We start from the raw sequence: 25023 nt of genomic DNA, 5'->3' as shown, positions 1-25023 counted from the left end.
ATAATGTATTTTTTAATTCCTCTTCATTTTAAAGGCACTGTAATTGTGTCTTCTCTACACATTTCTGTGTATCTGTGGGAGATATTCGCATTAATGGGACAGTTTGAGAACAGTAATTGTTCTCTGTCAGGATGAGAGGGACAGTGACACTACTTAAATGTTAGCTAAAACCTTCATAGTCTATATGTATATTTGACATTTTCAAATTGTGGAGCTGTGGCTGTATGGAGATAAATCTAATCTGCTTGTTCAAAATACTGTTACTTAAAACAGGTGGAGCATAGGAAGTAATATTGTGCATCTGTTTAACTCTCTAAGCTCAAGCACAATCCTCTTTCTCACAGATCTTCCCTGGTGATCTGACCTACCCACCATATTCTGAGTTTGTGAGAGACAAATAATATCACTGTGACAGTCTTCAAGGGCAGAAATCCTTCACTGCATTATTTTCTTTTTCCCTATCAGTCCATCAATCACTATGATTGCTGGATTTCCATATGTACTCTCCCAGCTGGTGCACCTCAGATATCTTACATATCTTGGTGAATTTGAATTCATGCCAAAATCATTACCATCATACAGATTTAACCTATAATTTCCATTTTCTAGGTGTGCCATAAATTTCCTAAATTTTGGGGAATTCAGAGTTCACTATTTACTGTACAAGATTTATGTTGGTAATTTTAATATATGCTTCATGAAAAGAGCCTTTCCAAAGAAACTTACCTTCCCAGTCCAGTTTCTTGAATGCTGCCAAAATTCAGCCTGTGTGGATGACAGGAGAAGGATGGGAAGTAAATATTTTGCTTGGTTGAATATCACACTTATATGTACATATTTACACAAGAGGTAAATATCTGAGTGGCCTTTAGTGACTTGTTATCTTTACCTGTAGCAGCATGAAGGCTTGATCTTGTGTTTAGGTGGTGTCCTGACAGAGACGTGGAGAGCTCTGGAGGAAACCAGACAAAAGTTAGAGAGGAGCTGTTTGAGGAAGGAGGCTCAGCTTTCCTTTAAGGTTTTTGCCCCTGTGGCTCCTGCAGTTCCTCCCTCTGTGGTAAATCCATGAAGGATAAGCTACAACTGGCTGGAATCTGCATTGCCAGTTCTCTCAGTGCAACAAGGGCCAGCAGCTGGCTGGGGCCTTCAACCCTGTGTTCAACCAAGCTTAATGTCTTGTGTACTATGACTGACAATGGATAATTTGAAATTATTTGTTAACATATTCCCTTAATCCGATTCCAGTTGGATTCTGGAATTCTCTGTGGGCTGTCTACTTCAATGCAGTGAAACCAGGATTTTTATCTCTGTTCTTTCTTTCTTTACATCGACTCCTTAATTTTTCAAGGAAATATTCTGGAAATACTTAAAAATATTTTACCTTCTTGACTATCTTATTAATTTATTGTGCAAAAGTTGTGAGGATAGGTTGGAAGCTGAACATTTAATAAACTTCCTATCCAAACTATGCTCTGCTGAAACGGAGGTAGATAAATTATCTTAAAGAAAGAACATTTTCTTCATTGCTCTTGCAGTTGCCTGGTGTTAATATTTCCCAGTCACTTCATCTTAACATTTGCAGAGAGAACTTCACAGGTGGTGCTGTAGTTCATTTGATCTTTCAGAACTCCCTCATGCAAGATGAAAGGCAATTAAAAACTCCAGTAAAAATTACCTAAAGCAGTCAGACATACAGTTGCTTTTTATTTCTGCATTAAGCGCCTCATTTTCAGAAAGACTGAGAATATCAGGCAAGTTGCCTTGAGGTAGCAGTGAAACACATTTGCAAAATTGGCTTTTCAACCTAATGGGCTGCAGAAGACAGATACACAAATCAGATGTCCATCTGCTGTTGCAGCTGCAACTTTTCTTATTTTAGAGATAAATAAATCTGACAGTAAACTCAGCACTGACACAGGAGAAAGCAGTGGCCTTTATACAACAGAGGAAAGGAAAAACAAAACACCCACACTCTAAACTTGACATGTGTCTTCTCCATTTGTCTTGCATAAGGAGAAAACTGAGGTAACCACTCCCTCTTTCTTGAAAGAAAGGGTTTGTAGTGTTTTGGATAGGATTCACATTTCAGTTTGCTGTGGTTTTTTTCCAAGTAAACATTGCAGGTGTTACTGATAAAAATTCTGAAGCTGTAAGTGATCATTTTGAAATAATGAGAAGTTCCTATATCTTTTGATCAAACCCAATCCTGTGATTTTGTATCTTTCACAGGGATAAGCACACAGATATTAGGGGAGCAGAAATCTATCTGGGATGGCCCAGTATATTTGCAGTCATTTGCTCACAGCCAGGCTGCTTTTTTAACTTCAGGATGGGGCCTCCTGTTTCCTATCTCCATTTTCTTTTCTTTAATATAATTCAGGTATTAAGCAGATCTTAATTAACATTAAGTAATAAAAAAAATAATGACATATGAGTTACAAAAAGAGATTGGTACCTCTTATTATTCCTGTCTTATTTCACATAGATTTCTAACAATTTACATAAATTCTAAAATTGTGCTAGCAATTAGCACACAAATTTGACTGTTGAACTGACAGGTTTTTAGGAAGTTGTTCCTTATCAACACCAGAAAATTTATTTGTTCTTTCCTAGAAAATAGGATTATATTTCTCACAGATCTCTTTGAAGCAAGAATAAAGGAAAAGCAAGGCTGTAGAAGAGATGGAAGAAAACTAAACTAGCCTGGTCCAGTTGTATGAGGGTCAGCAAGGCCAAGGGCCAGGTCCTGCCCTTGGGTCACTATCATCCTGCAGCACTGCAGGATGGGGCAGAGTGGCTGGAAAGCTGCTCAAGGATGGGGGTGCTGGTTGACAGCCTGAGCCAGGCTGTGTCCAGGTGGCCACAAGGCAAATGGCATCCTGGTCAGTACCAGAAAAGGTGTGGCCAGCAGCACCAGGGCACTAATTGACCCCCGTGCCATTCCTGCCCTTCTGTACCAGATCCTGTCCCTGTTTCCTGTTCCTGGGAGACTTCCTGGACCACCTCCAGAGACTTCCAGTCCACTGTCAGCACCAAGGAATTGGAGCGGGTTAACAGGAGCTAAGCACAGCTGATATCCCTCCATCTTTTTCAAACTGAATGGGTGGAATATGCCCATGCAGTTTGAGATGTGATGACTGAAACATATACACTGATCAATGTCTTTCAACCTGAAAAACTGCACCTGTTGAACAAAGATGCTGCATACTTGTTGGAAGAAACTATGTTGAGAATAAAAGGCTTTTACACTTTTGACTTCTTTCAGGATAATATCTATTTCATGTTTTTGTTACAGTCCTTCCAAAACCAGCATTAAAAATGTTTTCTGTGTTTTAATTCCTTAACAGAAAGAGCGGGAGAAGGGATCTAATCTGGCATTTATGTTTCGACTGCCCTTTGCTGCTGGCAGGGTTTTCAGCATCAGCATGTTGGACACACTGCTTTATCAGGTACTATGAACAGTAATGTGACTTAACACAAGTACTGCCATCCATTTTATTGTGCTTAATTGCTAGATGACCCTATTTTCTGCCATAGGATCCATTAAAATGTGTCTATACTGGGAGCAATTAATGGCAAAAGACAACGGAGCATGCTTGATGTGTTAGTTCAGTTTTCAATCCCAAAATCACCCTGTGACTGCACAAAATCTGATGTTAGATAATTTGATACTGTTATTGTATCTCTCCACAGTCATATAGCTTTGATAAGGCCTACATAAATTACAGATTATATAGAGTAATAAGGCTTGTACTCTGCAATAAAAAATGCAGTGCCCATTCCCACACATCATGTCCCTAACAGAAAGGAACAGAATTACTTTAATATGTAATTTATTAGTCTCCCGCATTTGCTGATAAAGGCTTCAATTACTTCATAGTGTCCTTTCCTCTTACTCATGTTGACTAGAGCTGCAGAGGCCCTGTCATTACGCTGTAAAGTAAGCCATGCTTGCCCTTGCAAGGAATGCATTCAGTGGTTACAAAGAGACCACTTTGGGGAAGAAAAGGCAGCAATGCAACCTTGTGGCTCAGAATCCAGGAAGGAGTGATGACAGTGAGAATCAGGAAAGAGCACAGCTTCAGAAAGTTGAAGATAAAAACATCAGAAAATACAGTCAGGGCAAATGGAGGCAGTAGTTGCTAGTTTCAGGGTGGAAAATAGGCCAGTATTGCTCACTCTTCAGCTGTGCCCACACTTCTGCACCCTGTGACACACCAGGATGCCCAAGCAGCAGCCCCCAGCACTACCCTGCAAGGATCAAGGCACACAGCACCAGCAGGAACACCACCATGGCCCACATCATCTGCTCACCCGAGCAGCCTCCTGCCTTGCCTCTACCTGGGGATAGCCTGTGGAGCTTTAGTTCTCAGGTGGAAAACATCCTTGCAGGGAAATGAATTTACTTGGTAATTTGGTGCATGAAAGGTGCTCTTTCATCGCAATTCTACTTCCAAATCAATGTCCTGAAGGCAAATCCAACATAAATATAAAAATTCCTGGAGCTAAACTTTTCTCAAGAAGCCATTAATATAAAAACCAGTCATGTACATGGGCATACATATTTAAGGTTCTAGAAATAAATGTATTTGCATATAAAACATCTTCACAATCATGTCCCAGAATATCAGGATCACATACCACAATATTAAAAAAGAAATATAGTAAAATATAGTAAATAATATAGTAAATATACCAAAGACATATTTATAGAAACTGATCTGGTAATCATCAACAGCTCCCGCCAGCACATAAGTGACTTCAATATTTTATATTTGCTTCTAGACATGAATAATCATGCATTGACTTGACAGAGTAACACCACTCACCACAAAGTGTTTAAAACAAAAAGCCTCACATGCTCATTGTCACTTTAATTCCATTTGTCCTTCCTTTGAACTGCTACTGCTCATAAGTCATTTGTCATTTTTCTAGAATTATCTTTCTTACTCTAGGTTAGAAATTCACTGCAGCTCTTTCTTCTTTTTCATAGTCCCATTTTCTGTCTCTTTTTCTGCAAGAAACAGAGCAAATGACAGGGGGAACGTCAGGGTTCTTCCCATTACAGACTGAAAGAAAAGCATTTGAATTATCTTTAGGACAGTGACTGAAAAATGAAAAACTTGGTCTTGCAAGTGCTGGTGAATAAACTTGTTAATCTAATGAAAATTCCATGGCAGAAATGATGCTGCCAAGATAACAAATATGTTTAATTTGCAAACAAATTTTATTTGAGATGCTCCTTGGCATTTAGCCCGTCACAACTGGGAGACTACCAGTGCAAAAATTAAAATAGTTGAATCACTATGTATCAAATGAAATCCATCTATTTTCTGATTTTGAACAAATCCAGATTCTACAGCTCTAAAGGATTTCTGTAATACCTTTGTGGGGTGTTTCTTTGTGAAAACCTCTTGGTTAGCTATGTATTTGCATGAGGCCAGCAGAGCTACGGTGTGTGCTGCGTTCCAAGGGCTGCAATGCTGCCCTGCTACACCTGAGTGAGTACAGGTGGCAAAGAACAGCTCAGCCACAGCTACAAGAGCATCCCCATGGACCCTTCTTATTCCAGCAGCCCAACCCAGGAGGAGAAATATTTGTGATTTTAGCTGCTGTAAGGTCCATTTCTGGTCTTAGTCTATACTTCTACACTAAACTTAATTTCTACCTTTTGACCAATAGCAACACTTTTTAGCAGAGCAACAAGGCATATCAACACTTAAAAATCCTTCAGATTATTAATTTGAATAAAATAACAGCAGTGTCACCTCAGAGGGACCCACTGAGGACTGTAGAGCCATCTAACATCTGCCAGCGTTTCTTTTGCACAGAAGAGTTCATTATAATTTCACACCTCATAGGGCTAACACCTCACTCCACTGACACATCCATCTTTGCTTTTCCTGTGCCTTGTTATGCCTTAGTCTGCTGAATCTTGAGCATTCCTTTAGGAAATTTAGGAAAACTTCCTCTATATAAGTAAATTCAGCCAAAAGAAAGCGATTGGTATTCCTACAGTGATTAAGATACTTAAAGAGATGGACTGTAAACACAGATGTATAATTCCTTTGAAAGTCATACATAGTGCTAATGGTTGCCTACTCCTCTGTTCATTAAAGCTTTTTTTCTTTCTTTTCTGTCTCTCCTGTTAAAATATCTTGCAGTCATTTGTGAAAGATTATATGATTTCTATCACAAGACTTCTGCTGGGACTTGACACCACACCAGGATCTGGGTTTCTTTGTTCTGTAAGTTATTAAAAAAACCCAATCAGTACAGAGTACCAGAGAAGATTCTGTACTGTCTGCAAAATACTTCAACTTTCTTTGTATGGCATTTCCTTTTGTGAAAGTTCAAGGAAGGCCATCTGTTTCCTTTTTCATCAGGGAGAAGACAAGGAAATTAAACAGAAAACATACTCATTTTTAGTTCCATAGCAAAAAACATCTCCCTGAGAAAACACAATGCATTTTATTCAGCAGAAAATTGGAAAGTCAGGAAAACACAGAAATAGTGCATTTTATATGAAATAGCAATGGCAGTTTAGCAACCAGTGTAAAAATTAAGTGTATAAAAGCCAGGAACCTGTATTGTGCAGCCTGACCATGACTATCTCCCAATCTCCATTCCTATGGGCAATGAAGGCCATGAGTAATTTTTAAATAAAGATCAGCTATATTAAATGACTAGGAGTTGGAATTCAAAAGTCATCTAGTTATTATATGTGTCAGATCATTACAAGTTGAGTTATTTACAAGTTGCTTTGTGGCCATCTATAAAGAATGGCAGGAAGGTATCAATGATGGCTTAAAAAAGTTGTTTAAATAAAAATAACATATTTTTTGGCTAATCATTAAGCTTCATTACAGTGAATGTAAGAATACTTGAAAGTACAATTGAATCTCTAAAAACAAACTCATACATCTCAAAACAAAGCTTGTAATTAAGTAAGTGAGCTTCATGTAAGACTTCTATGCCACTTATGCTTAGTTTATTACTTCCTCCCCTCCCTTCAGCCTGCAGTCTGGTGGACAAAATTCAAAATGCTCATGTACTTCAGTCTGTCCACACCAGTTTCCTACTGCTGACAATATTCAGTTTATTCATTTATATTTTAGTCAAAAATAGACACTGGGTGAAGGCTGCCCTGTAAATTTTAAATAATCTTAAACCAAGACCAGAAGTTCATAATGTGAAACTGCTTCCACTACAATGTCTACTAAACAGGGAGAAAGCAAAAGAACCTGTCTGACAAACTCAATAGAAGTTACAGATTTGTTGTAGGGCAAAGGTGCAACACTACAATGGGATAATTACCAGCTAGTGTTTAGTTTTGTTTTTTTTTTTTTTTTGCATGAGCTGCAAAGTGAACAAATGATAAACCCTCAAGAGTTAAAATTCCTCCCTCCTGTTATTATTTGCTCAGATGAAAATCACAGAAGAGGATCTATGGATTAGGACATATGCCAGACTGTACCAGAAGCTTTGTTCTTCTACAGGAGACATTCCAATTGGAGTCTACAGGACAGAATCCCAGAAGCTCACAACATCTGAGGTGGGTCACTCACCACCCTGCTTTCCATTGTGTCTGACTGCAGAGTGCACAAGGCCTCTGCTGGCACCTGGCTGGTCACCCAACCCAGGCTGAGCCCAGGCTCCAGCAGTGCCCTCAGCCAGGGCACACCTGGCCTTTGGTTCCTGTGCTCCCCTCCTGGGGAGGGAGGGAGGTAGGGAGGGAGGGATGGATGGATAGATAGATGGATGGATGGATGGATGGATGGATGGATGGATGGATGGATGGGAGCCAAGGGGCAGCTGGGCACGGCTCAGGAGCGAGCTCTGCTCTGACCTCACTGTGCTCACTAACAGCAGGGTTTGTACCAAACCCTTCACCAGGCCCTCTGGCCCTTGTGCCAACAATGTGTCCATGTCTCAAAACAGGTGGCATTTCACTGCTCATGTGACCTTCTAATTCACTCTCTTGTTGCTCATTTCTAGTTAGTGCTATTTAAAGTACTGTGGGATCTCTCTAAATTTAGCTGCTGAACAGTGATAATATTTTATGTATATATTTCTGTGTTTGCCACATAAATGTATACATTTCTCTATCTCTCTGTTTATAAAAAACAGCAAAAATACTTTTTCCTGACTATTTAACATACTTTTTTTGTTTGGGCAGCTTTGATTTCTGTCATATATTATCCATATGTTTACATTAGTACTGCCATCTCATTAAGCCATGGCTTTCAAAGGCAACAGTGAGCAACAAGTCTCTCCTTTCTTCTGAAATACTCAGACATAGTTTAAACTAATTTCCAAGATAGATAATTTATATTTTCTTTTCCATATTTCAGAAAAATATTAGAAAACATTCAGGCATATAATGCTTAATGGCAAGATTTGCTCCTGAGGAAGTACATTCAGCTGAAGTTAGTTTTATAAAAGGATGATAAAAAAGCTGTGCAAGATCCCACCCAGCTCATGGGAATATCTCTTTGTGGACCATCACTTTCCCTGCAGGTGGCTTTTACATCTTAGCCAGTGGACTCTGTCACTGCAATGATCTCTTTTGAACTATAGCAGCCTTAACATAATCCATCAAAATCATTCCTTGGAGAAGAATGTAGTCAGCCTCACTGCTAATATGAAAAAAGGTCTGTAACAGCCTTCCACAAAACAGAGGACATACTAGATTTTAAGAATTCATTAAATAAGGATAAGATAAAATTCATGGCAATGCTTTATTGTCACGTTCAGGGCTGGCTCTTTAACTTCAGGTCCACAAAAAGAGAATTAGTAGTTCTGCTATTACTTCCTATCAACTTTCACAAGTAATCTCACAAAGCATTTGAGTTAAATCAGGTAGAAGATTAAGGAAGGGAGGTTGGAGAAACCTCCTAGTTAAATTTTCAAATTGTCAGGTGTTGGACAAATGTGGAAGAATGGCGCTCCTCCTTTTTTAAGTGAAGAAAATGGCAGTTGTTGGTCTTTCTAAGCTGAAGTCTTTGAATGCAGACCTTTAGTGGAATTTTCACACAAATACTTGTGCAGTTTCTTGTTTAGTGAATCAGAATTTGTACAACCTTTCCCCCCTCTAGAGAGGGGCAGGGAAATCTCCCCTCACCTACCTATTCCCCAGAATACAAAAGAGCAACATCTTGCTCTGCATCTGTGGCCTTTATGGATAGAGACCTACAGACACAGAGATGCTGAAAGCCCTAATCTTTCTGCAAAGTATTTTTTTTTTAAGTTAAAGGATTTTTTTTACTTATTTCACTAATGAAATATTAGCATGGGTTATCATTTTAGCTTTTCAGTACATTAAGCCAGAAGAAAATCATTGGGTAAGATCTTTAAAATGGAAAAAAGAGAAAAGTACTTCACTCTTTTTACTCAGGAACTATGAACTTATAGCCATAAAGTTGAAGGTTTATAACTCAGAGAACCTTCAACGTGATTATCAATTTGAGTTTAAACAGAAATAAGAAACTAAATTTGTACTGCACATTATTATTATGAGGCTGCTGTCTCATAATAACATGGGTAACTCGAGTCATGAGGACAAAATATGCCAATATTAATATTTAATACATACAGTTTATCCTTTGGCACTCCCTTTTTCACTGTGCAAATGAGAAGCTCTCACTTCACTGAAAGACACTCATAACTTCTTTAAAAATAAAGCAAGTTTTTAGTGACCCGGTAACTAAATAAGAAGAGAATCTAGCCAGCCTCTCAATGACTATCATGCCTATGACCCAAACCATTTCCACTACACTAAAAAAATCTAAAAAAGAGATATGAAATCTTTTTCATTACCTGTATGGCTGCTTTTCTGTGGCTCCTGTTTAACAGTCCATATTTGTTTCTTTAGATTCACTTCTGTTTAAATTGTCTTTTGTTTTCTTTTTCCCCTTCCTTTGTCTTCTTTTCCCCCTTCCTTTGTCAGTCACGAGAAATGTCTTCACAAGTAAGTATTTGCTTATTGTCTGCCTGTTTCTGGGTGTCCTGGTTGAGGCAAGCCTCACACAGCTGCTGGCTTGCTTGCTTCCCCCCAGGTGGAATGGGGAGAAAACTGGGAGGCTGAAAGGGAGAAATCTCTTGGGCTCAGGTAAAGGCAGTTTGATAACTTAAGTAAAAGCAAAACAAAGCAAAGAGTTTGCTCACGCTTCTGATGGGCAGGGGGTGTTTGGCCATCTCCAGGAAAGCAGAGCTCCATCAAGCATTTCATTCCTTCATCTTCTTGCAGCTGTTCCTGCAGAGCAAAGCAGCCTGGATAAGGGATATCACTTTGGTCATTTGGGATCAGGTGTCCTGGCTGTGTCCCCTCCCAAGTTCTTGTGCTTTCCCCAGCCCACTTGCTGCTGGGGTGGGTGAGAAGCAGAAAAAACCTTGGCTCAGTGTAAACACCACTCAGCAGAGGGGAAAACATCCCCATTAATAACACATTATCATCACATATCCAAAACACAGTCCCATACAGGCTGCTATGAAGAAATGTAACTTAATCCCAGCCAGAAATTGTACAATTGGTTCAATTGTGGGAGTGAAATCCTCAGAGAAAATGGAACTGTGCAATGGATCATCCTTGAGTAAATGGATCTTAAAGTTAGTCCATTGTTTTGGACACAAACAGCTTGCTAAAATCTGAAAGCTGACAGACTGGGAATTTCAAAGGTGTCCTGTGGAATTTTGGTTCCTGTTGGGCCTGCTCCTGCTGAATTCTGAAGGCAACAAATCATCTTTACAGTGAAAAGATCATGTGGTGAAAGCCTTAAACTTACACGCATTAAATGCTAGTGGAGCAAAATCCCCAAGTTTATCACAGAAGGAAAATGTGGCTGTACTTAGCAATGGTTTAGACAGCTTTTGGAGCAGAAAAGCATTTCTAGAGCCCTGGATGCAAGTAGCACTCTTGGTAGGCAGAGCAGTAAAATTTAGTTAGTATAGCACTTGCAGTAAGGTAAAAACTAAGTGACTGCTTCAGGCTGGAACAGATGAAACTACACCTTCAAATATTTCACATCTTACACACAGCTCCCAGGGAGCAAAAATCTGAAGTGAATCAATGTTCGATGTTATCAGCACAGATATCTCAATCACCATCACCTCAAATATGTACACAGGTGTGCCTGTGATTACATTCCCATTCCTGCCCATGTGTTGACCAGCCTAATGTTTAGATTTTAGGGCATGAAACATTCTATTAGAGCATCATGCCTGAGTAGGTCACAGCTGTCTGGCAGCACAAGTGAACAATCACACCCTTCAGGACACGCAGTGAGACAGGAGACATGTGTGAGACAGGAACCTGCCCTTAAAAACAAAAAGCAAACAAACCCAAGGGTTTAAAGGCAAGTATTTCTTCTCTGTGTGGCACAGGAGTAACACCGTGGCATCAGTTATGCTTCTCATGCAACAGATTTACCTGTTATGGAACAAGAAAATGAAATTCAGTGAAAACAATCAAACCTCAAAGTAATGATAATTATGAAAGTATTTTTAAATGAAGTTCAAGACTGGTTAAATCAGAGGGGGACACACAGAAGTACTTTGCATTGGAGTTTTATCTTCTGTGTGTTTAACAGCTGCCACTGGCAGACACACTTTTGTGCTGCTTTTGAAAGAGAGTTTGGGCTTTGATTTTGCTTTAAGTTGAATTTCTTCCTCTTGCATACAGCAAAGAGCCATTCTGCACGTTCTCAACAGGCAGGATAAAACCTTCACCATTGCTGAAGTAAATATTTAGCTTTATCACCTTCCTTTGTGCTTTCAGTTCACCTATGCCAGTGTTTCAGAACTTCAAGCTAAGGATTTACAGATTTCACAAAAACAAAATATTTATTCTTTCATTTGGCCTCACCCATTTAATCTCTGACTCAAGAAGTGACTTACCCTCCTGTAGTGATGATGATTGGTCTCTGCCTTTACTGCTGCCAACAAGTCTGGTTATTTGTTTAGCCAAGAGCTTGACAAGGAAAGCTGCCAATGCAGGCAGGAAGAAAGGCAAAACAAGACCATCCTCTACACTCAGTTCATACCAATATCAATTTGTTCATATCAAATAGTCCTTCCTACCCATAAGTAGCTCCTTTTCCTATGGAATATACTCTGTCTACCTTAGTCCTTACTGTAAAATGCCCACAAACCCAAAATGACAGTCTGACAAACACCAAAATCAAATTACATTCCTGTTCAAAGGGATCCAGGTTCTCTCTTCTTCCCTAACCTCAGTGGAGTCAGTAAAAAAACTTCAAAAAATCAGGTTGTTTAAAAAAAAATCCAACTAGAAATCCCTTTTCTATTGCAGACTAAGCTGAAGAGCCTCAATAAATTAGCTGGTCTTTATTTGAGGCTTATTGCAAGATCCTAGTCTAGAATATTAAAAATCTGATTTTACTTGAAGTGCTACAAGATCAACATCTATAGTGTTCTTTTTAATTATGGGGTTTGGTTGTTTTGCTGTTTGATTGGGTTTGCTTGTTGTTTTTTTCTTTTACACAGATAAAAGCTAGTTTGTTCAAAAGTTAAAAATACAAGTATCTTTCACACTGTATTCAGCTTACTCATATCAATACTATTTTATGGACCCCAGAAACCTCACAGATCTGTGGTGAGCCTCTTACAGATAGGTTGTATTCAGCACTGATTAGGTCAGCAGAATCTTGCTTTCAGATTTCATGTTAGTGGACAAAGGACATTGAGTAGCTCCTCTGTTAAAGTTCCTTTATTCACTGATTGCTACCAGCATATTCTGTCTGAGGGGATTCACACAAACTCACACTGTTCATTTATATCATCTTTGTTTTATACTTCATGTATTCATTTTAAACACTCACCACATTGAAATCTGTGACCAGTAACTTAGTAATGTGCTTTTACTGACACCATCAAGGACTTTGCTATTCCAGCATCAATAAAAGACATACAAATAGCAGAAGAGGAACTCAGGATTGTTAAGGAAGTGGTTTTGAAATTAGAAATTAAACTACTCATTAAATTTAAAATACACATTGAAACAATTTATCTTAACGAAAGTTATCTTTTGAAATGTTTCCTCTTATGTTCTCTAGGAACTTTTCTTTGTTAGAAATACACCTGTAGTCCATCCACCTGTGTTATTTCAGTACTTGTACATGCACATACCACTGGTCTTATTTGGGTGGCATAAGGAAAACACAGTAATAGAGCAACAGTTTTTGGCTCTTAATTATGGGGAGGATTTGTCTCTACATGGGTACTATCACCATTCCTTATGGTAGGAATCAATTACTGCTTTCACAAGGGGTGCCCTGAATCACACTGAAGGTTATGCATCCTATTTTCATGTGTGCTGGAAGGTCAGGATGACCTGGGAATGTGAGACACAGTTAACAGGCATGTTCTGCCTGTGGTCATAAGAGAGTACTGAAAACAATGCAGCCAAAGTTGAACCATTACTTAATGAAGGCACAACACATATTTAAAAAGCAGTTACACAACTTGGATTTCTGAAAACATGCAGACTGGGAAGAAAGTCATTCAGAACTGATTCCTAGATTCGGGAAGAGCAATATTAGAAGGCTAAATTTGCTCTTCTCAGAATCACAGTGCAGCTGGCCAGAAAGTAACACTTTTGCTAACCTGCTTTTGCACTTGATGAAAGTATTTATGTTATAAATGAGCTTTGTACGTGAAAAGTCAAAGTCTAGTAAAGAGTGCCCAGTTCAGGAACACTTGCCAAGTACAAAGAGCTGAATCCCCTCAGCTCCTTTGCAGCCAAACCCCATGTCCAACTGCAGTGTTGGGAAGAGGACATCTAATCTGCTTCCATCTAATACAGCCCTTCATCTCTCTTGTGCTTTTCCTTTCAAGTCTCAAATCTCCATCAGCGTGGAGGATTGGGAGGACACCAAAGACACCAAGGAGCAGTTCAGCTGCCGCGGCAACCACCGCAACTCCACCTCCAGCGACCAGTCCGACCACCCGCTGCTGCGGAGGAAGAGCATGCAGTGGGCACGGCGCCTGAGCAGGAGGGCGCCCAGGCACTCTGCCAAAACTGCTGAGAAGATCAACCAGCAGAGAATGAACCTCTACAGGAGGTCAGAAAGGCAGGAGCTCGCTGAACTTGTGAAGAACAGAATGAAGCACCTGGGCCTTTCTCCAGCAGGATACGGTACCGCTATACAGTATTTCAGTAGCAACATTTGCATGGTGCAAGGTGAACTGTTTGTAAGAAATGGTGGAGCCAAAACCAAAATACTAAATTTATGATAGTGCTTTTTGTTTTGTTGGTTTAGGTTTGGGTTGTTTGCTTTTTTAATTTACCAAGAGTAACTTGGAATCTTTTTAATTCTCACCCATTCCTATGCTGAGATGGAGGGCTCAAAAGGTAGCATGTCAGTCACATTTATATTTAGTAGATGATATATGCATGCTGAATTTATAAACATTCCCCAGTCATTGAACAGCTGCACCATATTTCCACAAAGCTCTTGAAATAAAGATGACGACAGGGCTGTTGTGAAGTTCACTCATATGTCAGGGTGGGGAGTTGTTTATACGTGAGGGATGTTTCCTTTTCTCCACAATTTTCAAAAATAATGCCAGATTATCATATGAAAGTCATTTTTAGCAAGCATGTTTCCCTAGGTCTTTAGATGCCATTTTTATCCATCAAAACATTCTCCAGCAAGACTGGTTCAGGTTGCTTTTTAGTCTGTAGGATTGTTTTGGGGTTTTTTAAGCTATGGACAAGAGCCCTGTAATACTTTTTAACACATGCACCCCAGCTGCCAAGGTTGCCTTTCCCAACCTTGGCCCTGTAGCATGTTGGGTGGAAACCCCAGGACTATGGGTTCTGATTTCCTAGAAACACCAGGAATTTCTATATCTGTAAATAGAGGCTCTTTATTCCACATCCCATCTGAATAATTTCTATGCCTGCTTTCTTACAACATGTTTCTATACAACTCCCTGCAGAAAGATTCAGGCCTGACTATTTTCACAGACCACAATAACATTTCATCAAACAGAAAAATGTTTTGTAAATTTAATTAACATTTATAACAAGAAAACTTTGTTGTATTCCTACTTTTCTTTTCAAATCCTAGTTAAAAGCCAAAAGTAAATATTCATTTCATTACTCAAATTTAGGACTATTCGATACCATCTACAAAGCATTAAAATCTTCATAGTTAAATGCTTTACCTGATAACATTTATCTGAATCTGAGTTATACGTTTTCCTAAGAAGCTGCAGAGGATTTAACACCGAAGCTCTGCCTCTCCTTTTGCCTCTCCTCTTTAGTCTGATAAGATTAAAACCAGTCTCACTGCAGCAGCCCAAGGAGTGTGCCAACAGAAAATGATACAAAATAAATTGCAATGTCAGCTACAAAAGTGTAGGTTAGACCTTAAAAATAAAAATTGTCAGTCTTCATTTCAGCCCATGATTAGGAGAACAGTTAAAAATGCAAGAGACATACCACTTTCCCTTTATGCAGCCTTCACATTTCAAGCCCTTGGCACAGGTGATAAAAGGGAAGTGCTTCCTAGATAAATAGAAAAAAGGGAAAAAAAGGTTTATGTTGACCATATCTGGATATGGATGAGGATGCCATACACCTGCATTTAACCTTGGTCATCATTTGAACTTGATACCAGCCAAGCACAGGAGTCCCTGCCCACCAGAAACTTACCTAAGCTGCTGGACAGATTGGTAAATCACACTGAAATTGGGTTACATTCAAATTCTATGACTGAAAAAAAAAACCAAGACTTTTAAAACATTAGAAAACAGGATGTTTTTACAGCTGATAACTCAAAAGATAATCCGATAATGTCAGGGAGTTTCATTGTGAGTACAGTTGAAAAGAAATTGCTAAACTTATTTGAAATCACTCTGACACCAGACACTTTTCTGAAGGTCTATGAACTTTCATCAAATTAATAAGTCAGAAATAATGCTTCTCACAATTCATTTGTAAATGTAATTTACTTGGTACTTTTTTCCCCCTGTCCTCTAGATGAAATGAATGATCATCAGAACACCCTTTCCTACATCCTGATCAACCCTTCTCCAGATACAAGATTAGAGCTGAATGATATAGTGTAAGTTAAAGCACATAAACAGTCACAAGACCTGCAAAAAAAAAAAGTAGATTTCTATTTAAAGAAACATCTAATTATACATCTGTATATACTTTAAATACACATATAAATATATAATACATATATTTATAATGTTGTTAACTTGTTATCCTCCTCTTACTCTGCATTTTAAATTGAAAAAATCTAACCAATGCTACCACAGGAACCAAACCAAGCTCCTTCAAAGTCTAAGTCCTGCTCAGATCTTTTCAACATTACAACTGTATGCACTTACCCTGGTGTGCAGCATGTTGTTTTAGTTACAGCTGTGGTTTCTTTTTGTAGATACTTGATCCGACCTGACCCATTGACTTATGTTCCAAATGCTGGATCCAGCCGAAAGAACAGCTTCTGCAATACAGTGGGACAGGACAACAGGGAGGAGACACAACTTTGATATGGAACTCACCACAACATTCAGAGACAGTTTTGTACACATGTTGTTTCCACTAACCATTTTGCAAACTGAATGGTATATTTTATTCAGATTTTGGAAACAAAATGACAGTGGGTAAGTGACCAAATGCAGAAATGCGGTGCCTAGAAACTCTGATTTCAGGGATTGTCAGGTCTGTGGCCTGTTCAGTATGGAAGTTGAACTTTGTCAGCCTAGCAGAATGATGACAACCTGTTGCTATTTAACCCACATGAACAAATGTCAGATTCTACCACGTTTTGCTTAGATGCTCCTAAGCATATTTAGGTGGCAGCATGTCAGTGACTGAGCTTCTGACCAGTATCAGATTATCTGATGCCCATAGGGAGACAATGCCTGATTTGTAGTAGCAAATATGTTAAGACCTAAAGCTGCCAACAAGGCTTTGTGTGTCAAGAATTCAGTCTTTGAAATTATTTTCAGTCTCAGCCTATCTCCCATTTTTTATTAGCACAGATTAGTTTCAGTCCCATTTTAGCCTCCAGGACCTGGGTTTTTGTTCCCTGGGTTTACACAGACCAGGCTGAATGACACAACCTGGTCACGCTGCAGAGGCTGAGATTGAGACACATCAGTGACAGAAGAGCCCAGCTGCAGGAAAGTCCCTCCCATTTCACACAGGCAGCTCTCCCAACACTGGCAAAAAACTGGGGAGTTACTGTGTGAAGCTGCATACAGGGGTAGCTCAGGTGAAACAATCCTTTGAACCTTGGTGGGTTTTTCTATAGAAACCTGAGTAGATTATAACACAGAAGTGAGAGCATCCCTCTAGGGAATGACTCCTACAACAAGCCCTTAACATTTTCATGATTATGCCAGAACTACAGTTTGTCCATAGCATTTCATGCCTAGTCATCCAGATACCTTTTTACATGAAATTACGTATCTCATTGAAGATTAAAGAAATTTATAACCCATTCACAAAATGAATGTAATTCCACATAGTTTGAAAAAGCATTATGGATCTAAAAACTCTGCTTTGGCATGAGGTACACACAAAAGCATCTGCTTGTGTAAGAAGCAACTAAAATTGGTCAAGCTTTCTACAGAATTAAGCATGTCTGTCCGTGATCTTCCAAAATCATTGTCACAAATAGGGAAGAACATACTTGAGGTTTTAAACTCCCTTCTGTTACAAGTGTCCATATAGACCCAAGTAATTTTGCAGGTAGTCTAATATGGGAAAAATTATTATTCTCTGAACTCTCTTGATGTCCTATTTGTAAAAAAAAAAAAAAAAAAAAATCAGTCAAAACTGCTTGTATTCTCTTCTATATTAATTGGTGGAAGTACATTCTATTTCTAAAACAGAAACTACAACCAGATTGCCCAGCAAGCAGCTCTTGAATGTGAGCCTGTTTATCAGCGTTGTACGGATACTGAAATCAAGTCACGTTCATATTAGGAATGACAGCAAATCTGCTTTTACTTCTTGCCTTCCTTTTAATGATTGCAAGGTTTAACAATTCAGTGGTTCTGCTTAGAGTCCATTATTGCTCAGTGCTTTTCCACACTGGAGTCATTCACTAGTTTATTCACAGATAAAGTATTTCAAATGGGCACTGTGGGAAACAAACAATTGAAACAGCTGCACAGACTGAAGTCTACATTTTTTCAGAAAGAAAAAGAAACAGTATATGGTACAGGATCCTGTCCAAGACCTGCCATAGAAGTTACCCAGAAGAGTTTGCATGGGCAGTGTGAATAACTTTTCTATTTTTAATACCTTCAGGGAGAAGACTCTATTCCAGTTGAATATTTTTTTTAAAAAATACAAGTTTCTTAAAAAGGTTCATTCCAAAATATTAGACGGATCTGTTGTTGCATACGGAAGGCTTCTCCAAGGAGCCTCAAGGAGGCAGAGAGGCTTCCAGAACCATGGCTATCCTCCAGCAGGCAAGCTGGACACTCTGCTTTTAGCCTGAGTCACAGTTCACAGGAATTCCTGTGTGTGTGTACAGCACACACCACTGATTTAAGGACTCTCTGCCAAAAGGATCCATAGTGAGGGCTTGAGCCCTCCCATTTAACAGCCCACAAAGCAGCAGAAATAAGCAGCCAGCTGTGTCCATTTGCCCACTTAACTCAGCAGAATTGCTGCTTGGCTAGATTAGAATAGTGGCATTTAATGTGACCTGGTATTTCTCCAGGCTTAATGAATTTCTAATTGCTCATTAGCCTCAGAAGATTTGCTAAAGCAAACACAAAGACAGCTGGAGACACTTGGAGTCCCTAAAATGAATGCAAGGCAATCTTTGTGAACCAACCACTTAGTTCTCTTCAAAATCTGCTGGAAGACAAGCAAGGTAGTAAAAACTAACAACAGCTTCTGATGAAGCAGAAGTTCTAATAACCCATGAATAAAGTATCACAAAGTTCAGCTGTTCAGAATAATGCTGTCTTTCATGTTGAAAGCAGAACAGGTTTGCTTCCTCTGGAGTATCTTCACAGACAGACTGCATTCTAGTGGGATTTTCATCTTCCAAGACCAGCCTAAGCACCACTACATTTTCCCTGAATGAGACAGTATGCACGGTCCCTCAGTGGCCAGGGAGGTGATTCTTTAATGGTCATCCTGCAGGCAATCTTATGTTCACAAACTTTTTTCTCATCATGATTATCAGAAATGTAACACAAGCCTAACTGGACTGGAGACCAGACTGAGGAACAGGAGTCTCAAGGCTCAGTGCTGGAGAAGGGATGATGAAGTTCTAGAATGGGCAGGCTTCTGTTGAACAGAGGGGTGTGAGCAGGCAACAGTGCACTCAGTAGAGGGAGAAATGTGGAGCTGCGAAAAAAAGATTATTTCTTTCTGTATTAACTGTATGTATTTTTCCTCCTGGCTCACTTCTGTCAACAACCCAAAGATGGCCCTCTTCCCCAGCACTGCCTTAGCACAGCCCAAGCAGTTTGGCACCCAGAGTCACAGACCCAGACAGGAAAGTGCTAACTGATAATAACTGCTTCATTCTCAAGGGAATTTCCAGCAAAGCCGGAACCTATGAAAATGTGTTACCTAGTCTGCAATAAAAAAAGTCTCAAGAACTCTTTCACTGGCATGCAGTGTGTTTCATTAACTGTTTCACTCCAATTCCACAACACAATGAATTCAGGTACAAAGTAAAAAGCATAAAGTTCTTGAGTTTTTGAAACTTGCAATGGAAATGAATAATTGAAGTTGTGACATTTTGTCTCAGTAATTAAGATCAGTTATTTCCCAGCATAGATATTTTCTCTCTCACAAACAACTTTATACCACAACTACACTTGAACAACTTCCAAGTATACAAATGCAAATTACTGAATATTACACTGCTTTATTTACCCATGCACCAAAAAAAGCTAAAGAACAAATAAATGTTAGGCTTCAGCAAAGAGGAAAACTGAAATGACATCAAGTGCAGCAGAGGTAACACACAATTCTCTGGTTTCTCTGGAGAGTTAGGGCTGTAAGTAATCATTCTGTAATTTTGGAACACTGACATGAGATTTTGCAGCATTGAATTCTGCTTGATATCCAATGGAAACCAGCCACTAAAATCTGGAAATGAATTAATAACATAAAGCAGTTCTATGCAGGTACATCAATTTGTACCTCAAGGTTATAAAAATACTTCTTCAAGGCAGTGCTATAAATGCAGAATTTATAAAACTAAGAAATATGCATGAAATATGGTTGCATATTCTTGATATTCTATTAGAAACAACCCTATCCACCTTGAAACAGATGTACAATGAATAAATGTCTAAAGAGCAGCACTTCAAAATTTCAGCCACTGTTCCTTGTGCTTGTATGGAATATGCATTGCAGTGATACAGGAAATGAGTTAATAATTCATATTAAGTTACGAGAGATGACCCAGACTATGATTCTTTTCATTTTCTGAAGCTAATTGAAAATATTAATGATAATATTGTTATATACTTAATTATTGCCTCCACTGCCAATGCAAGGATGTCAATAATGGTAATTCAACACAAACTCCTAAGAAACTTAAACAGGCAAATATTTCTATTTCATTAAGTAAAAAAGCAAGCATTTGACATTCCTGTGAACTAAATTTTCTACAAAATCTAGACTTTAAACTGTTATGATTTGGAACTGCCCCATGCCAACCAGCAGAGAGACTGGGAGGCAAAGCATGGAAATGAAAGAGTAAGTACTACTTCATGTGCACACCAATTACTGATCCTACTGATCACTTCTATTTCTTGTATCCTTTCACCAGTATGGGCTGGCTGATGAACTGGTTCATTTTGCTGGCAAGTCTATAGCTTTTAATAGTTTTAGGTTTGGTATTTATTCCTTCTAGGATTTATAAACTGTCACTGTTTCCATAAATGTACAGTGGTGTGGCAGACTTCATAGACTCCAAGCAAAAGCAATGAATTAGTATCTTTATAGCCTTTTATTTGTACAGCTGGCAAGTCTTTGTTAATGCTTATTAGTGATTATGCTGCTTGTGCACTCAGCTTTAGGTTGTGGTGAAGCCTCCATTACCTTATCTTATACAATCATGGAATCATTAGGGTTGGAAAATGCCTCCAAGATCATTTAGTCCAGCCTTTCACCAAGCACCTCCATGCCAACTAAACCACACCACTGAATGCCACATGCCATGTCCTGTCATTTCTTGGGACACCTCCAGAAATGTTGACTCCACGACTTCCTTGGGCAACCTGTTCAAATGCTTGACAGCTCCTTTCCATGAGGATATTATTGCTGATGGCCAACCTGAATCTCCCCTGCAGCTTGAGGCCATTTCTTCTCATCCTGTCTCTGGTTGCTGGCAGAAGAAACCAACCACCTTTCTATGACCTCCTTTCAGGCAGTTGTAGAATGGGATAAGGTCTCCCCTGAGCCTCCTTTCCCCTCCAGGCTCCTCCTCAGACCTGTGCTCCAGGCCCTTCCAGGCTCAGTTGTCCTTCTCTGGACTCAGTGCAGCATCTCAAAGTCTTCCTTGGACTGGGAGGCTCAGGATTTGAGGTAAGGCCTCACCAGTACTGGGAACAGAGGGACAGTCCCTTCCCTGGTCCTGCTGGCCATACTATCCCTGATAAAAGCCAGGATATCCTTGGCATCCTTGGCTACCTTGGCACAGCTGGCTCTTGGTCAGCTGCTCTCAGCCAGCATCTCAAAGTCCTTTTCTGCTGGGCCCCATCTTCAGGAATTACTGAATGACCTGGAGAACTTTATTGCCATCCAGGCAATAGGAGAACATGTGAGGGTTGAGTTTGTTGGGTTTTGCTCACCTTTGTGGGTTGTTTCTCCACAACCGTGCATGACATGGTGCTCCCCACCCAGGTAAAGGGAACAGACTGCAGAGTCAAGCTCATTGCATTGTTTAATGTAAGATAAAGTTGTCAGCTATACAAGTGATGCCTTAAGTTTTAGCTTTCATGTTTTTCAGATTCTGCGCTGCCTAGGGGTGTAGCTCTGAGCTTCATATGAAGTGTCAGTAAGTTCTCTTCACAAGGTAGGTAGACAAAACAATCCTATTCCAGCTTGAGATCAAGGACAACCATTACAATTTTCAGGCCCAAAAGTATAAACAATGGATAACTGAAGAGAGCGACAAGGAGGATGGAACTTCATAACCTGAAGCTGTAATTGGACAACCCCAATATGCAATGGACCAAGACGTATAAAAGGGAGAGGCCTCGAGACCAGTCATCCATTTTTGTGACCATTTTGGGTCCATTTTGGGTGTAGCCTTGGGCAGGCTCTTGTACTGCCCAAGGTGTATCCATTGAGACCTTTTAATAAATACCTACTTTATTCCTTTAGTTCTGTCTAGTCTCTGTTCCAGGTTCAGCCTATCTAGGCATCACATGATGTCATGGTTTCTATTAGTAATCAACATATTATGTCCAAAAAGACTCATTTTTTTAACACAACTTCCTGTAAAACTTCTAGCATTTTAGAAATTATGGAGAGACCTCAGGGCCAGGAAAGCCCTGAGGGAGTGTTGTCCTTGCTAGCTGTGTCTTTCCCGAGGTAAATGCAAAAAGGTCTTGAAAGTCCAGATGAATAGGTGCCCATTTGAGATAGAAAATTTGTCCTGTGTAGGTATTAGCTGAGCAATAATATTCCTTAATAAAAAGATCTAAGACCAAATTCCTGTAAGGGAGAAATGCATTGTGTTCAGTGGCTGCACCACAGGTTCCCACTGTCTGTCAGTGGAATGGAGCTGCACAGAGCACACAAAGATTGCACTGCAGAATTCAGGGGCTTCTTCATGAAACACCATCATGTACATTTACAAAATGTCATTGGGGATGCATATAATGTATACTCACTTTTCACTTCCAGCTGAAGTGTTTGGTATTCATGTGATTGACATTTTGATTTCCATGTGCATCTGATAGGGATTTGGACTGAAACTTTTATCTTCTGAGGTTAGCAAGCACCATCTTATTTTTTACTTAACTATGACGATATTTTGTACACAGCCAAATGCCCTAAAATGCAATTTAATATATCACTAACAGGACAGTCTTTCTGCATTTAATTTCCCTCTTTTTATTACATCTCCATGATAACAAATAAGTGGTATCTTGTGTGTGAGGTTTTCTATGTATACATAACCACAGAGAGTAGTAGCCACTCTGGGCACTGAGATCTGGGAAATGCTAATGTTAGATTTTCTGAAGATGCAGTTTCTGCCCACATTTCTGGCACTAATTCCCCAGCACAGGATATCTTGTATGCTTCCTTCTTCGGTCACACTGGAATGCCACATGAGTACATTTAATGGTACATAGGCAAATTACATCGAGCAGTATGAAATTAACACATTAACTTATTCATTTTTAATGAAAGAACAAGTTTTATTGCATTGTCTGCTTTTTCTTCAGTAGGGTTGATATGGTCTCTTGCTGGCTTTAAAAATTAATTGATGCTTCATCCAAAACTAAATAAGGTAAATCAGAATTCACTCAACAGAGAAAGGCTTCTTTATGGAGGAAAAATCATTTGAATTCAACCTAATACAAAACCTAGGCACCTGATTCAGGATGTCCGTGGACCTTGAAAGTTATCATTACACAGGTGTACTGTTGCTACTAAGAAAACATCCGCTGCTTTGCCCATTGTCAAAGCAAGTTCCTAGGATGCTCCAGGATGGACCTTTCTTTCCTGACATGTGTGTTTCTTCTCTTGCAGTGTTTCCCAATAGAGTATGTGCTCATGTGGCTCAATGTGATGAGATGTAATTAACTCATTGTACACACAAGGAGAAAATGGAACCTTGTGTATGTTAAACAGCGATTTAGGAGATGGTGCTATTTCTACTCCCTTTTCATTAAGACAAAACCCTACGTAAACATCTTCCAAATGTATAAATTTAATCATTAAAGAAGCATCTACAATTTTTCCAGCCAGGTCTCCAGAAAACACGTAGCCAGTTCCTGAACAGAAAGGGTGGTATTTGTTTTCTGGGAATTCTTCTTCTGATATGTACCATTTACTGGCTTTATTCCGAATAGGCCTGTGCCCTATCATTAAATGGCCTGTGAAATAATTCTGTGTGGGAGGTGGGAGAGGCCTGAGGAGCTTTTCAATCAAGTGCATCGTGTTGACAAAAACATCACTGTCTGTCTTCATAGCAAACCTCGTGCCACTGCAGTAGGTGGCCACCCAGCTCATGCCCATCAGAGTTTTAAGAGTTAAGTTGTTGTAAGTGTCCAGGAAGTCCTGCTGGATGATGTCATGATACTGCTCACTTTCTCTCAGCAGAACGTCCCCTTTGTCACCCCTGGGGTCGCTGCCCAGCATGAACAGCCGAACAATGTCCGCGCCGGGAACCGCGGCTTCGCTCGCCCAGCTCTCCCGGATGGCTTTTCTGTGCTGCAGCTCGGCTGCTGTTGTTGATATCAGCAATACCAAGAAAGGTGTTCTATCTTTACACTTCTCTTCTTCGTTAATAATGAATGCAAATAGCTGTGTTGGAGTGGGCGTGGCTTTATTCCCAGATTTCTCATTTTCAGGTGGTAGTTCTCCATTTTGTTTCCCTAAGATTTGTTTGAAATTTATAGATAATTTTCTAAATAAACTCTTTTCACTTTCCATGTGAAGATCATTACTTTTAGGTTGAGCAGCAAGGTGAGGAGAAGTATAAAAATAGGAAATCAAATATATTGTAAAAGAGATGGTGAAAACTAGGAAAAGACTTCTCTTGATGCATTCCATGGGACAGAAGAACCCACTCCAACAGCTCATGTTGGTAGCTGTGACAGGATGCACAATAAATGCAGATATTTTGTTAGAATAGCAGCTAATTGTTTTCCTCCGTGACACAAAGATAAAACCTGCCTTCAGGCTTCTAATTCCTCAGGATTCCTTTCAGTTTCTTATTATTAAAAGAATCCTATTATTTCAGTTTAGAATAAATTGCAAAACTTTTTATCAAAGACAAAAAAAATTAAAATTTCTGTATTAAATTTTCAGGCTTTTCT

The 25023-nt window shown here is 39.4% G+C and overlaps 2 protein-coding genes across 2 annotated transcripts in view; one reads left to right on the top strand and one right to left on the bottom strand.

Moving 5' to 3' along the window:
* Positions 1-22349, top strand: part of KCNT2 (potassium sodium-activated channel subfamily T member 2) — a 117462-nt gene extending 95113 nt beyond the window's left edge. The window contains exons 25-30 of the mRNA XM_058030027.1: positions 3348-3449; positions 6165-6248; positions 7427-7555; positions 13855-14155; positions 16007-16091; positions 16416-22349. Coding sequence (XP_057886010.1) covers positions 3348-3449; positions 6165-6248; positions 7427-7555; positions 13855-14155; positions 16007-16091; positions 16416-16527 — 813 coding nt within the window. The 3' untranslated portion in view covers positions 16528-22349. The remainder of the gene's footprint in view (positions 1-3347; positions 3450-6164; positions 6249-7426; positions 7556-13854; positions 14156-16006; positions 16092-16415) is intronic.
* A 12-nt stretch (positions 22350-22361) lies between these two features.
* LOC131086807 (beta-1,3-galactosyltransferase 2-like) lies at positions 22362-24787 on the bottom strand. The gene has a single exon (XM_058030028.1). The coding sequence runs from the start codon at positions 24785-24787 to the stop codon at positions 23675-23677; it is 1113 nt and encodes a 370-aa protein (XP_057886011.1). The 3' UTR covers positions 22362-23674.
* Between the last annotated feature and the right edge of the window lie 236 nt (positions 24788-25023).

Source organism: Melospiza georgiana, chromosome 9 (assembly GCF_028018845.1).
Source record: "Melospiza georgiana isolate bMelGeo1 chromosome 9, bMelGeo1.pri, whole genome shotgun sequence".
In the NCBI taxonomy this organism is placed as follows: Eukaryota; Metazoa; Chordata; class Aves; order Passeriformes; family Passerellidae; genus Melospiza; species Melospiza georgiana.
The sequence above is the reverse complement of the archived record's forward strand: the minus strand, read 5'-3'. Positions and strand labels throughout refer to the sequence as shown.